At 40.4% G+C, this 15,534-nt stretch overlaps 1 protein-coding gene across 3 annotated transcripts in view; it reads left to right on the plus strand.

Annotated features, from left to right (window-relative positions):
• The window catches only part of limk1a (LIM domain kinase 1a), a 56,399-nt gene that overhangs the window by 19,740 nt on the left and 21,125 nt on the right, over window positions 1-15,534 (plus strand). For 2 of the 3 annotated variants that reach the window (XM_039622854.1, XM_031732965.2), the window contains one exon: window positions 10,608-10,746. In XM_039622854.1, coding sequence (XP_039478788.1) covers window positions 10,608-10,746 — 139 coding nt within the window. Of the gene's footprint in view, window positions 1-9,722; window positions 9,767-10,607; window positions 10,747-15,534 lie in introns of those variants that run through there. The other variant, XM_039622855.1, reaches the window with a different exon arrangement.

A 15,534-nucleotide genomic window follows, 5' to 3' on the forward strand; every position in this document is an offset into this window, starting at 1 on the left:
TAAAGGTCCGGCCAGTAGCATCATAGTTTTGTTTTTTCCTCCCAACAAAAGTCATTTTCTTTCAACTTTCAACTCTCACCCGGCTGTCCACACCCACTGTGATGCTTTACCCACACTACCGTCTGTTGGGGAGAAAATAAAACTGCCATGTGACGCAGTAGAGGACTCTGTGACACCAAACCAGGAACAATGACTTGATTATGTGATTAATGAGTTCAGAAACAGAACTATAAAATTCCTTCACTGACACGTCCATGATTCACTAGTTTTTTTCTTTTTTGTATCATTTTGTTTTCACGAAACAAACAAAAACACAACTGTAACAATAAAGTCGCATACATCATAGACAAAGATGAGACAAACAAGTAAATCCTTTTAAATGAAGTGTGCGTGTGCTGTTAACTGTATGTTTGTGTACACCTGCTTGAGTGTCATAATGTATTATTAGATGGCGGAGCCAAGAAGGACGCACTTCAGGTTCAGTAAAGTGGAGTGGCATCAGTTCCTGGGTTGATTCTGTCTCAGTTTATCAGATACACTGTCTATAAGGAGTTATGCAAAGTTTCAGGTCCCTATTGTCGTAATATAGTTTTCTAAATAACATATTGAGTTTCTTTATTATTATCTTTATTAATATGTTCTTTGAAATGGTCTAAATCAGGTGAATCGCTTCACAGACAGTTTGAATACAGAAAAACACATTTTCATTTAACTTCAGTGTGATACTTTCCTGGTATGACACCATGTACCAAATCTAAATCTGCTTATGTTTAAGGCTGGTTAAATGAGAGAGAGTATCATCATTATGTGCTTTTGTTTATGAGAAGCTGTAAACAAAACATTAGTCACCTACCTGCAAATTTGTGGTTTCTGCAGGCCTCCAAATCTGCAAACATTCAAATATGTTCCATGCAACAAGCCTGAGAGTCCACATTCACAGAGCCATGGTACCACATATTTACCCTAAAAGATTAGCAGTGGAGAACTAGCTAATGTAGTTTTCTACATGAGCAAAGTCCTCCAAATTTTAAAGTGGTACCTCAGTTAAACCCATGCTAGAAAAATGCATTTTGAGAACAAAATCGATAAGAATTTTGCATAAATCCTATTAAAAGTCTTTGTGTTTTTTTCATAGTGATCCATGTAGTTGTTGATAATTCAGCAAAATAGTCTGGTGTGTGACTCACCTGTCCAACCATATAACCTCATACTTTGAGCTCATAGCATTGGTTCTCATGATTAATGCTAACAGTAAGTGTCCGGATAAAGCTTTTTCAGCGAGCCACTGTTATAACCACTGAACAATTCACTGGTTTCATTTCATGTGTTAGTGTTTAAGCTCGGAGTTGGTCTGTAAAAGAAACCTGCTAATGAATGAGACCTGCTAAACAGCTCTCCCAAAGCTCCCAGATACCTTTTATCATCTCCCTTGATGGAACAAGTGAGACGGCCAGCGAGCCGACTGCGCTGACAATCGGTCAGTCTGCGTGGCTTAGCAGTCACAAAGGAAACTGCTGCCGTGCACTCCATTCACTCACAGTCTGCCAGAGCTCCTGTTTACCAGCTGAATACACCGCCGGGCCTGGAATAAAGAGTCCCACGGGCTGAAACACTTGTTCAGCAGAGTTGAGCCTCAGGAGGATGTCATTATATTTACTGTTTAAAATGCACAGCCCTCTCTCCTTGGCTGGTTCTCGATTCCTTAAGAGTAGCAGAAAACACGAGGGGTCAGCGTGAGTGTGGATGCTGCTGAGTCTGACAAGGTCAGGGGAGCGGGGTGAAGCCTGATTGGCTGCGCTGATTTCCGGGTACCACCCAATAGAGTGAGACTGAGGGTGAGCAGAAGGTGATGAGGTAATGCCTGGTTTATTATGCGAGAGGGTGACATCATCGCTGTGGCATTTTGTGTTGCCGTGGAGAAGGAGGAAGGGGGAACCAGGCAGGGGGAGGGTGATGAAGAGGGGGCGCGTGGGAATGGGCCTGATGAATGTGTCTGTGCTGTGTGTTAATGTGTAAAGGCTGACTGAATCAAAGAGTCCAGCTCAGACAGAAAAAGTCCTCATAGTCAGATTTTTAATGCACATGATGCCTTTATGTCACTGACATGTTGGACATCCTCCTTTCCTTCCTGGGAAAATATCAGGAGTGGAAATTTGGCTCCGGACCAGCAATCTTAATCTATTTATGTCTCCTTTGAGGGGCGTCCCCCAGACAGTCGTTTCCTCGGCTTGACTTTCCCCCATGTGTGTGCATGTATGTGCGTGCGAGACCACCCCTCCGTCTCAGTGCTCCTTTCTCTTTTGCCTGAGGTTGATTTCAGCCTATCCTCCACATACAGTAACAACAGCTGAGTGCTCATTCTGGGGTTTTTGCACAGTAAGCAAATTTGTTTCCATCACCGTCAAATATCATACACGTTTGATGTCCGTTGTCTAATTCTTCTAGATTTTTCTGGGCAGATGGGCAGACCTGTTTATCGGCTTATTGATCAGAGGTACTCTCAGCATTTCAGCTGTCTTTGCAAATAGAAAGAAGATGGATGTCCTGAGCTTGACTCGGATGATGGAAGATTTAATAATTGATGAAGAGATGCTTGCATGTGCTGGTACGCGTGTGCGTGTTTGGGAGGTGCAGCGGCTCCTCGTAAATCTTTCAGCCTTGCATCTGATCCAACACACATACCGTTTCCTTTTGAGCCCTCCCGTTTCCTGTAGCCACCTCAGCCTTCACCTCATTTAATGACCTGTGGTTATATGTACACACCCACACACAGAGACACATCACAAAATGCTGACCAGGACCGGGTGGGCGGTGGTGTTTGTGTAGGAGACTCGTTTGGTTTTACTTCACTGCGAGGCGTTCGAGTCATCAGAGAATAAAATCTAAGACATGTTTTCATGTAGTAGCAAGTTAGCTCAAACTGAGGCGATAACACTTGCATATATTTAGAATATGTAATATGGGAATTTATTGGTGTATATTTTAGTCAAGAAAAAACACAGGCAACATATCCAAAACTGTGCCGTTCCAGCTTCACAAATGCAACTCTTTGTTTCTTATCTCACGTTGTATTCAGTGATGGTGAGCTGAGCAGACTGGTTCAGTATGTCAGCCTAGTCTATGGGCAGTTAAATGGCATTTTATAAACCTACTTAAATTAAGTCTTTAAAAAAATCTTGAGGTTACTTACTACTTTAAACCTGATGTCTACTGTGATTACATGTATTTGCTACAGTGCAGATTTATATTTACGAGCTCTGCATGTCAGTTCAGCCTCACCATGACAGCTGAAATAATGTGGACATTTATCCCCAATAAATTATTCATTGTCTGTCTGCACGTCTGCTGTGTATTCCTGATTGACGCAAACCTGTAGAAGTGCAGGAAATTCTTCTCGCTGTTGAATGATCCTGTCTTTTTTTCTGTAGAGATTAATTTCTTCCTTAAGTATGAGAAGTGTTAAAATTTTCCAGAGCTCAAGTTAATGTGTTTAAATGTCCTGCTAAGCAGTCCAGAACCCAAAGATAATCCTTTTTAAAATTTTGCTGTGAGATGAGCAACGTATTCTCACAATCTGCAAACACTAAATATTTTTTCAACAGTGCCCTTTCCTTGACAAGCAACTTAAAAAACAGATCAATCTAAATATTTGTGGATCAGTTTCCCTGCAAATTGGCTAATTGACAAGAAAACTAATTAAAATAAACTAATTTAACTAATTTACTAACTAATCATTGCAAATCTGATAAAAAGGACTTTTCAAAAACTCCCAATATAGACACAGACTTAATTTAATCCAACACTGGGTAGATTCACTTCACCGCACAAGAAAACAGTCCAAAAATAGAATGATTGGTCTGTTTGTAGTTTAATAACTGCTAATTAAAAAAGCAACTTTAATTTGTTTATCCTTTCAAATTTCATGTGACATTGATATTTTCATTTTAATATAACTGAAAATATGATGATTAATGAAGTTTGATCAACATAATTATTCTATTTTTACTTCAAAGCCACATAAATAAATACAATGTGGTCTGTTTACATGTTGAAATGTACTGTGTGTTATTTCAGACGAGATGTGTTCGGTCACATGCGTGTCGTCTTGTCTCATTCATTGTGTTTAGATTTCCAGTTGAGTCTGTCAGAAGATACATGTCTCTCCATTCATTCATTCATTCATTCATACCAGCTGGACAAGCTAATCACATTAGGTATCGACCCCGGTCAGGCTGTCACTGTGATGAACAGATGAAGAGTCATTCACAAACATATTACATCATAGAGCTGTCCAATGAGATCATCTGATCCATCACTGATAGCGTTTCAGCACATTTAGCAGCATGTTAGTCCTACATGCACATTTATGGATATGTCGTGTATCAGAATGGAAACATTTTATATAAATGCACTGATTCAAGCTTCTTTTTTTAATCTAGCCAATTTGGCCATTAAATGAAACATGCAAAAGAAAGAGTCATCTCAAATCCAATGTTGTAGTTTTGTTTTCTTGGATATTTCATAATAACCATAAAACATATTTGCAGTGTGCATCAGAAAGAACAGAATGAATTGAAATAACCTCAGAAGTTTGATTTTGGAGTTTCGCACATATTTTCAACAACTTCCTTCCTCTTTTCTTTTCTTTTTTAACCAAACCAGCCCGTTTTTCTATTAATATAGCTCATTACTGCAATGTTAAAAATGTTTCCACGCAGACCACAGTTATAAGAGACATTTGTCAAATTGTGTTTTTAATCCAGTGACGATTCATGTTTGCTGAGCTTGACTAAAACCTTAAACAACTTACAAAATACAGAATTCAAAAAACAAATTTATTCTAACATTTCAATATTAAGACTGTTCTCTGACCAGAAAGAAGTGGTCAGGGTTAACCTGTCATACACCTGGACACAGCTTTCAACTTAAAAAATGAGACTTAAAACTGCATTCTTCATAATGGACAGCAGGGGGCGAGTCATCTGCCTGTCTGCCCATATTCACTCACTGGCCACATTAGGTACACCTTGCTAGTACTGATCTAGACTCCTTTTTTCTTCAGAGCTTTCTTAATTATTAATGCCAACAAGGTGTTGGAAACATTCTCCTGAGATTTTTGTCTGTACTGACAAATCTGCAGCACAAATGTGCTCTATTGGATTGAGATCTGATGACTGTGGAGGTCATTTGAGTACAGTGACCTCATTGTCATGTTCAAGAAATAAGTTTGAGATGATTTGAGCTTTAAGACATGGCGTGTTATCATGCTGGAAGCAGCCATCAGAAGATGGGTACACTGTGATCATAGAGTCTGGACATGGTAGGCTGTAGCATTTAAATGATGCTCATTTGGTACCAAGAGACCCAAAGTGTGCCAGGAATATATCCCCCACATCGTCACACTGTCACCACCATCCTGAATCATTTATACAAGTCAGGATGGATCCATGGTTTCATGTTGTTTACACCAAATTCTGACCTTACCATCTGAATGTAGCAGCTGAAACCGAGACTCATCAGACCAGGCAAAGCTTTCAATCTGTAGCTCTGTTTCCTGTTAGCTAACAGGAGTGGCACCCAGGGTGGTCTTCTGCTGCTGTAGTCTATGTTGTGTAAAACTTAAAGATAGAAGATTTTCTCTGAGCACAAATGCCTCAACAAACGTGTGATGGCACTTGGATAGAGAGCAGATGTTTGTGGAGGAAGGTGAGGTGAGAGGCAGGGTTAAAAAAAAACTGCCTCCTTTTGACCTGGAAAAGGAATGTATTCCTCTTTCAGACACTTTCAGCTAATTCCACCAGGGATCCGAGCAGGAGGGGGGGAACAGTTGCAGATTTGCTCACTCCCCTCCTTTAATCTCAGCTCTTCTGTCATTGGTTGTTTCCTCCCCTCTGAGATCCAGCTGGCATTCATGGTGTCTAAAATCTGCTCTGCCCCCTCTCACTGGTCTGTGGGAGTTAGTTATGTCTGTGCAGCCTGCGTGTGCATTTCTTTACCCCTGCCCCTTTTCTAGTGTTTGTCAGGTCATTGTAACTTAGATTAAGTGAACCATCAGCACTGCTTGTATTGCAATAAAATATATATTGTTTTATTTTAATTTTTTCCCCTACAGTGAGGAGTTGTCAGAGCTCAGCAGGGTATGAGAAACTGTTAAGCTCTCTACTAGTTAGATTTTTGGGGCATCATAGCAGAACGGGCAGAGGCTCTAACTGAGTCTTTCACACTGATAATCCTCTTACACGTCAATGCCACCGCACACCCAAACACAATCACACAAAAACACCAAAAGGGAGCCAACAAATACACATTAACACACTAACCGGAATCTCACTATAGACATTCATTTTTATTGTGGTGGGGCTTTTTTTCCCCACCCATGGGAGTCTTGGGTTGTAATTCAGCTTTGCTGCATGTCTGCTTTACCTCAGAGATAAGATTCTTGTGCTGAAGGCAGAAATTTTCCAATCTCCTCCTGGGAGGCACTAATGTATTCACTCATATCTTTAATACGCTGTTACCCCTCAGGACTACATGGAGACAAATTTCAGAAAGTAGCAGAACCTCTGAGCTTTACAATGACTCCTAGACTTGCATGCGTCCCACCCAGATATGACTTTGCCTCAGCAGGACCTCAAAGGATGCGTACGTTTGAAGTGATAGACAGTTATTGAGGGGCAGAGAGCCAAGACAGCTGAGTAGCTCCTGGCTCGGCACTGCGGACGTCTTCCGAAAGCCTTGACCCACTTCCAAGTCTCCTCCTCCCCCCTGCTCACCCAGACACGCTGCATACTGAAGCAGCTCTGCCACAATCTGCTGAGCTGCAGTGAAGCTCTGCATGCGGACACTGGGGAGACTGAGTGTGTCTGTCTAATAAATAAATTGCATGTGTGTCAGTATGTGCTGCAAGGTCATGTGTTTGTGCACATTGTGTGTGGCTCACACAAGGTGAAAAGCCTCGGGCAAAGTCAGAGAAAGTTGCTGCTTCTGCTGAATATATTGAGTCTCTCAGTTTTTACTCTAGCAGACACAGAGAGGTATTCAGCAAAGTGAGTAAGAATCCTTAAAGTGCAGCAAAGAGAAAAAAGGGAGGGGATGCAGAGGCTGCAACACATTTCAGCCCTCTGCAGAAAATCCCAGGAGCTTTAATTTTTTGGGAGGGGGATAAATGATCAAAACAATTTCCTTTTTTTTATTGTGTTTTGCAACCCAGAATTCAAACACCTGGATAGTTCATTTAAAAAAGAAATTAACAAGTCTGCACAAATCAGAAAAGACAACCAGGAAATTGGAGACATCCTTTTCCCCAACCACCGCTCAATCCACATGTCCACCAGACAAGTCCTACAGTACTTCCTGCAGCTGTTGTGTAGCTCTTTCGCATGGGATAAGCAACAAAGTGCTCACCCAGCCTTAGTAACCCTGTCCCAGTCAGAGTAAGTAGTCCTTGTTTCTTCCTTCTTTCGTAGTAGTTGCTCTTACTCTGGCCCCTCACCTAGAATCAACTTGTATTATTCTGGCTCAGGGATAAAGTCAATTATTATGCTCCAGCTTCTGAATCCATAATATGTTTAGAGCAAGCAGCCCTTGTTTTAAGGTGCCCTGAGCAGAGAAGAGCCCAGACGGCCAGCTGATGGGAGGCAAGCTCCACTGGGAAGGACCAGAGATGCTCACTTAGTCATGGATGCTAGATGCACAGATTTAGACAGATTACAAACAAGCACTCACAGTCTGTAAGCACGTCAGCAGTGTACTACCTCACCAATGCATGATCATATACATGGGGGATTAGCACACATTTTGATTTATGGACACATGCAGAGCTATTGTGCCTATGACTTTCGTGCAGTGTGGAGAAAAAGAGCGATTGTTTTCTAATCGGCAGGAAAATCAGGAGAACTCAACCTGTTTTTTTATGGACATTTCTTTCCCAGTTGTGTGTTCAACAAAAGTCTGACTCATAAGAGATTAACACACTGTTCCCATAGAAATACTTTTCTTATCTGACATCAGTTACCAGGAAAACAACTGGACTTATTTTGAATGTCACACCCACATGTGTATCAGTCTGTACTATTTGCATTGTAGGTGAACTTGGAAGTTGTGTGTCTCGTATCTGTGTCATTGTCTGTCACCATACGAACAGCCTTTTGTCTGTTGCCATCTCAGCTGCCTTCTGTCTGTCATCATCTGATGTCTATCAGGGTGACTGACTGGTTTTGCGATTAAACTCTGGTGATATACTAGCTCTAGAGATAAGGATCTTTTTTTGGGCTCACTATCAGACCGTCTCCTTAGTAACTGGTGCAGATTCAGACTCAGAAACCATACCACAATACTGGTTTATTTTCAGACAATCAAAGGGGAGCAGCCTGATGACGGAGTGTTTTTTGTGTGTGTGTGTGTGTGTGTGTGTGTGTGTGTGTGTGTGTGTGTGTGTGTGTGTGTGTGTGTGTGTGTGTGCGTGTGTGTGTGTGTGTTTTAAATTCATGTAAATAAAATAAATAAATTTTAAGTTATGTAGGGTAATGAAAATTTGCATGTTGTCTGGTTGAAGCATGTATTCTTGTGAAATCTGTATATACACTGATGGTTCCTATCCAGGTGTACAAGCCGCATGTTGCACAGAGACTAAAACACCCTTGTACCATCAGAGACACAAGCTTTTGAACTGAGTGCTGATAACAAGCTGGATGGTCCTGCTTCTGGATCATGTTCTTCTTTGCATCATAGAGCTCTAATCTGCAATTGCTGATTGCATGGTGAAATGTACTCACAGACGATGACTTCTGGAAATGTTCCTGAGTCCATCCGGTGATTTCCATGCCACTTGAGTATCCCAAGATCATCATGTATCCAGTATTGGTTTTCGGCTTTGCACCGTGCACAGGGGATCTCTCAATTACTCTGAATCTGTTGATGATATTATGTACTGTAGGTGACGAGATATCTGTTCTTTGCAATTTTACACCGAGGAACATTATTTTGAAATTGCTCCACAATTTGTAGACTCAGTTTTTTTGCAGATTGGTGAACAACTGCCCATATTTATTTATGAGAAACTCTGTCTCTCAAAGGTGCTCTTTTTATATCCAATAATGTTACCGATCTGTTGCCAGGTAACCTAATTAGTTGCAAAACCTCCCTCCAGCAGTTTCTTCTTAGTCAACACCACTTACTTTTTCACCCTTTTGTTACCCCATCACAGCTTATTTTTAACACGTTACTGCCATCAAATTCAAAATGAGCTGTTTTTTTCCTAAAATGGTAAAATGTCTCAGTTAAAAAAAAAGTTTTCTATAATCTATTGTGAATAAAATGTGTTTATAAAATTTGCATTCCTTTTTGTTGACATTTTACACAGCGTCCAAACTTTGTTGATATTGGGGTTGTAAATTAATCAAAATAAGATAAAGATAACATAAGATACACTTTATTTATCCCAAAAGTATAAAAATTGTGGTGTCAGGGACAGTCAAAACATTAAAAATAATACAAACAAAGTTGCCTAGGCTCAACAAGTTAATATTTACACCAAAGGTTGGAAAGTTAAATCGAAAAGATAGAAAAAACTTTAAATATTGTTATGTAAATGGACTATGATAATACTGTAGCTGCTGTGCAGTTTTTCTGTAGTTCCGGAGTCGTTTCCATGGGGACAGTTGCCTGACGCTGAGAGCAGCTGTCAACCTCTGTCAATTTTAATACGTCAGCGGTCATTTTGCTGTGTGTTTACCTTTATCATCAAGCGTTGGTAATGAGTTAAGAGGTATTTAAAAACTACTTACTTAAAAACTACCTAGTTTATTGTTTCTCCCCGTCTAAGGTATTCTAAGGTTTATGCTAGCTTACTAGGCTAACTTAGTCTAGCTTACTAGGCTACGTTGGTTGACGTAGTGTTTGCTCTGTGTATCATTCATGTTTTCTATTTGCTGTGACTCTGTTTTGTTTTTCCAGTCATAAGCTGTGGGTTAATGTATTATCGTTTGCCTATTGCGTGGTGTGTGACGGGGCCACGAAGGAACTTGTTATCGCTATGAAAACTATAATTTGGAGCTCTGCAAGGTGTCATTAGGAGTGTTAAAGTATGGTTTACAGAGAGCAGTACAATATTATGTTCTGTCAGCACAATAACAAGTCAATCTGCTGTGCACCACTTAACTTTCCTGGAGGTCTGACCTGCAGGTTGACTGAACTACTCAGGGTGCTGAAAATAACAGATGAATCTGTTTATAATATTGATCAGCAGTAAATGATTTTACATGTAATTGTTTAATTCATCTATTTTGTCTGCCCATTTTAAATATGAAAGCAAGGGGAGTTTATTTTATGTCTGTTTTTTGATTAGAATATCGTGAATTGGAAAAACATTTGGTTTGGTTTATTGCAATTTAATACTTCATTCTGGTTGTTGTATGTTTTTAATTGCTGTGTTGTCAAAAAGTTTAATTTACTTTCTCTCTTTTACGACTGCAAAGGGACTTGATCATCTTCATTATGTTTGGATTATTCATGTCAATCATGTTTAAGGGAGCAGTGGTATTACTTTGTCTTTAATCTTCTGTTAAATTAATTGTTCTTGTGTCCGTTTCTGTCTCCTCTCCTGTTAGGTGTTGTGAGTGCAGCGCCTCGCTGTCCCACTGGTATTATGAAAAAGATGGCCGGCTCTTCTGCAAGAAGGACTACTGGGCCAAATTTGGGGAGCTGTGCCATGGCTGCAACGACCCGATCACCACTGGCCTCATTATGGTAAGAGGATCTGCCACTTAACTCATCACTTAGCACCCCCACGGTTCTTGGTTTGCTGATAAACCTTGAGTTCAGGCCGTGACAGACCCATACACACACCTGAGTCTGTACGTTTACAGTCTCACTGGCTGCTGTGTGCCAACAGCGTAGATTTTAATAGGACATGTGCCAGACCTGTAACTGACCCTGATGCCTTTGGCAACTTAGAGAGATCTTCTTACAGACCTCCAGTGAAAGTCAGAGCTCCTGTTGTGACACAGGAGAGGTTTGAGTGCACAATAGATGTGGCCACAGTGCTGGAAAGCAGATAAACTTGGCTTCTGCTGATAAGTGCTGCTGCATTATAGAAAAGACAAGATACCAGCACCAAAAGAGACTTGTGTCTATTTGTTGATTAGTGATGGAATCACACACATTCAAAGCCTGGAGAGACCGATTAATATTGTATGTTGGTGTAATAAAATATGTTGTCTTTATATATCTGAGGGCCCAGTTTTCCTGCCAGTGCAATGCCAGCAGTAGCAGAAATGCAAATGGATGGCGGGTTTTTTTCTGATGTTGTTTTGTGCCTGTTTGCAAATCTCCTGGCGTGTTAACTCGTCGTTGCTGAGGTGGTTGGAGAGATGCAGCCAAGATGATATTTGGGTGGTTCACACTGTAATTTCAGCTGCAAAAAACAGTCTTCCTATGCTGCTAAGATTATCTCTTAGCACAAACATTAGGCCATTTCCAAGAGATTCCCTTACAAAGCAAGTTCAACACACCAAGGGTATGTTTTCTGTATCTGAATCTATATTTCCTACTTGACCTTATCTATTATTCCTGGCTACAATCAACATCCCAACTAACAGAGATATTCCAGGAGTGATTATGCGATTTTCCACAGAATGATTGTCACCCTGAGGTGGTTTTGCATATGTTGTTCTATTATCTCTTATCTTGCTCCTGAGCAGAATAGGCCTGCAACAAGTTCCCATGGTAGTGTAGCCCTATGAGAAGTGAACCGGCTTTGTGATACCAAATACCCACCGTTAACACTGATGTTACCTGGATAAGCCCAAATATAGCTACTTATCTGATCTTTTGTTCTTGTTATTTTAGAAAAGTGAAAGAGCAGTTGCTGCATACCTGACCTTAAATGTCTTATTGAAGGAACAGACTTGTAAATTTACATAGAAATGTGGTCAGTGTGTTCAGTTTGTTCATGAAGCAAAGCTCATTCATCATTAAAGTAAACTGCAGTTTTGGTTTTTGGTATCTCGTGCTCACGATACCCATTAGAGCAAACGTTATTGTTGCAGGTGTTGCAACCAACAACTTTTACTTCGAAAGCGATCATTTGTGCCACACTGTTCACACCTCTTAGCAGGGAAGAGTCTGTCTTCCATGCAAGCTATGAGCGACCAGGGCTACCTGCTTGCGACCAAAACAGGGTTTTTTTTGCTGCAGCTGTCTAGAGGTGCAACATTTTACCATAGTAAAATGTGGTAGTTGCAGTAAGATTTGTCTAGTGGCTCTTTGAAGTAATAGTGTGCAGTTATTGCCACCCACACCCTGGTGGTCGTTTGATGGGGGGAAGCTGAGTTCATTCTTTGCATATCGAGTATCTGGTTTTCCACATTTTCCTCCTGGTCAGAAGCAGAAGCTAGCAGAATGTAATGTTTGGGTTCATGTGTGTATTTTATCATTCCTCTGCCTCCAGACAGCTTGCCCTTTGCTGTGCAATCTCAGTAATGATACAGAGGAGACTGTAAAGTGAATTAGGTGGAGTGATTGCTACCTCTTTCTCCTTCTCTTTCTTGTTTATTGCTTCTTTTACAGTGCAGAGTCACTGATTGACTGTCTCTGCAGCTGCACTTTAGCAAATTTAAGATTGGTGAGCCAGTCAGGCTTCAAGATGGCCAGTCCAATTGTATCACTGTGCACACATGCAGACCAAGGTCAGCTCCTTACATCTGTGCCACACCCCATAAAGAAGGAGAAGCCTACTCCCATCCTGCACAGTCACTCTGACGCCTATGCAGATTAGTAGGAAAGCACAATCCTATTTTTAAAAATCACCGATGCCACTGCACCTTAAAAAGCTGCTGTCACAGTCGGTGAAACCATTTTGAGCTCCATCATGCAGTGATGAGTCAGAGTCTGCAGACAAACATGGAAGAGCTGTTTTTGTATTTCAGAGGATTTCATCTCTCCTGCTACAGTAATGTCCACAAGCAACACCTAGATTTAATGTTTTTCCCCTCTTTGTGTGTTTACTATGTGCAGTTTATTGACATACTACAATAACACAACATCAGTGCTTCATTCATGATGCATCCATAAAAATGCTTGTCCATAAGTCATATCACAGCTATGGATTGTATGAAATGCTCTCATGCTCTTGCTTTTAAATGTTTGGGGTGTATCAGATCATTTCAGTAATTTTCCCAAACTAACAGTGCAACAAGAGTGCCACCTTTGTTCAGCAACTCAGTGTGTGGAGATAAGAAGGTAGGCAAAAGCTCATTTTCACACTTTCAAGAGACAGTTATTGCTTGAGTACCCAAATGAAACAATATGAATGCCTTTGAGACAAAGGTGCAAAAGTCTGAAAGTTTTTCCAAACACAGATTAGAGAATCTTGGAGTTAATAAGCTATTTGCATCACGCTGGTATATCAGAACGCTTGTGTGACTGGACATTACCCTGTACATTTTAGTTCGTTTCCACATGTCAACTATCTAATACAAGCAAAATTTGACACTTTTTTAAAAAAAAAATCACGATTACACTGAGCGTCAAAGTAGAAAATGAATTAGAACTAGGGATGCACTAATTATAATTGACCAGACAGGGACTGGAATTGACCGGTCATCCTCACACATGTCCAGTTACGAGCTGGTCTGTTTAATGCATGTGGAACAAATGCACAACAGTGTAGGTAGGCAAATAGTCATGTGCACAGTCACACACAACATGACAGACTTAAAGTAAACTGCAGGGGAAACACCATGAAAGCAACTGTGACAACAAATCACATCAGACTCTTAATTCACCTTCACCCAGCTGAACATGGACATTTAAAGAGGCTAACAAATTCTTAACATGCCTGTAATATAATTCTAAGTACCTGACATTTGTTTTGTTAAATATGTTGTATAGGCTTCTGTTTGGTAAAGAAAAAGATCTCTTTGAATTTGGGGGTTCAGCAACTCATTTTCAATTAATTATTTACACCTGCTTCCAGAGTAAAGCACTATATTTTTAGCTGTCTATAGAAGATCCTGTAACTCACTGCAGCTTGGGGGGAATTGTAAAGAAATTGCAAAGTTTAATAATGTCTTTTACAATGAAAATTCAATTTTGCATTGAAGAAAGTTGACTTTTACTTGCACATGCTGTCATTTTTAGAGAGGAAGTCAGAATCTAAAAAAATGGTATCTGTGGGTCACACTTGGAGAAAATCCAAAAATGGGATAGGCCAAAAAATTGCAGTTGATCCTTCTCTAATCAAAACAGGACAAAAACAGTTAAGTGATTACATTATTTCTTCAGTGTAATAAAACATTGATTCCGGATGTTACACGGTTACTCTTCAGAAAGACTGAGTTTGACTGGTTCTTTTTTCCTTTAGGCACTTTAGGACTTTCTTGTAGTGGCTCCACAGTGCAGTAGTTTACACCTTTGCAGATCCCTGGTTTGATCCTGGGAGAAGACAAATCCCTTGAGGAATGTGTCAGGAAGGGCATCCTGCCAAATCAAATATGTGGAACTCCCCACTGTGTTGACCCCTTGTAAATAAGGGGAGCAGCTTTTCTTTTAGGACTGTCTTGTACATGTCAGGGTAATATTTTTTATAGTTGAAAATCCCAGAAGAAGAGTCTCTTGGTGTAGACAAGTGGAGATTATTTTGGCAGCTACAGTTTCCAGGATCAAAAATGAAATATTAAGCCTGAAATGCTTTGGTGGTTTCAGTCTCCCTTTGAATTTCTTGATTGCTCAGTGTGTCTCTGTTATTGTTGTTGTCCGTAACCACTGTTACCCTGTGGATCGTGCTATTAAACCAAATAAATCTAACAATATGTCTTAGACTGTTATATTTTATTGAAGGGGCTGTTGGTGTGTAAACAGGTGTGTGTCTACAACCTCTGCTGCTCTCAGCACCTTAAGCTGGAAGTTGACAGAAGTTAATTCAGGTAGAGAATAACTCTTAGTTATTTACTACCTACCTGTACATGCACTGATTTATGCAATGAGCAGATGGAATTGAATTCCCTCTCCTCTCATCACTCTTTCCCTCCATTCATCCATCACTCCTCCTCCTGACAAATGAATCTGCAGTAATCCCAGCTGTGCCCCCATTCAGTTTAGAGTCAGTCAGGCTTTCTGCAAACAAATCAGGGCCAAGATCCATCCGATGGAAACTGTGCCAGACATCGACCCGAGCCTGGTAATTATCTAAAGGTTGAGAGTGGATTGTTTTGACTGTTTCTCACTCTTACTTTGTTATCTTTGCCACAGCGCTTTGCTGTCAGTCTGCCCTCTATGCCAGCAGGAACTTTTGTTGTTGTTGACTGTGATGGCTGTGGTGCAGTCTGAGCTCTGATTCTGGACAAAGTGCAAATACAAAGTGCTGTAAATAGAAAAAATGAATAACACTTTTGGAATACTGAGTTTTTTCCTAAGTTGGGTTTACTTTACACAAGTCTAAATTACATTCTTGTTTATTGCATGGCTCAAAAAAGCAACAGATTCACAGATTTCTGTTAGACTCTACCTTAACTCTTTGTACTTGTCACAGTAATT

This window comes from Oreochromis aureus, linkage group 14 (assembly GCF_013358895.1).
Source record: "Oreochromis aureus strain Israel breed Guangdong linkage group 14, ZZ_aureus, whole genome shotgun sequence".
In the NCBI taxonomy this organism is placed as follows: domain Eukaryota; kingdom Metazoa; phylum Chordata; class Actinopteri; order Cichliformes; family Cichlidae; genus Oreochromis; species Oreochromis aureus.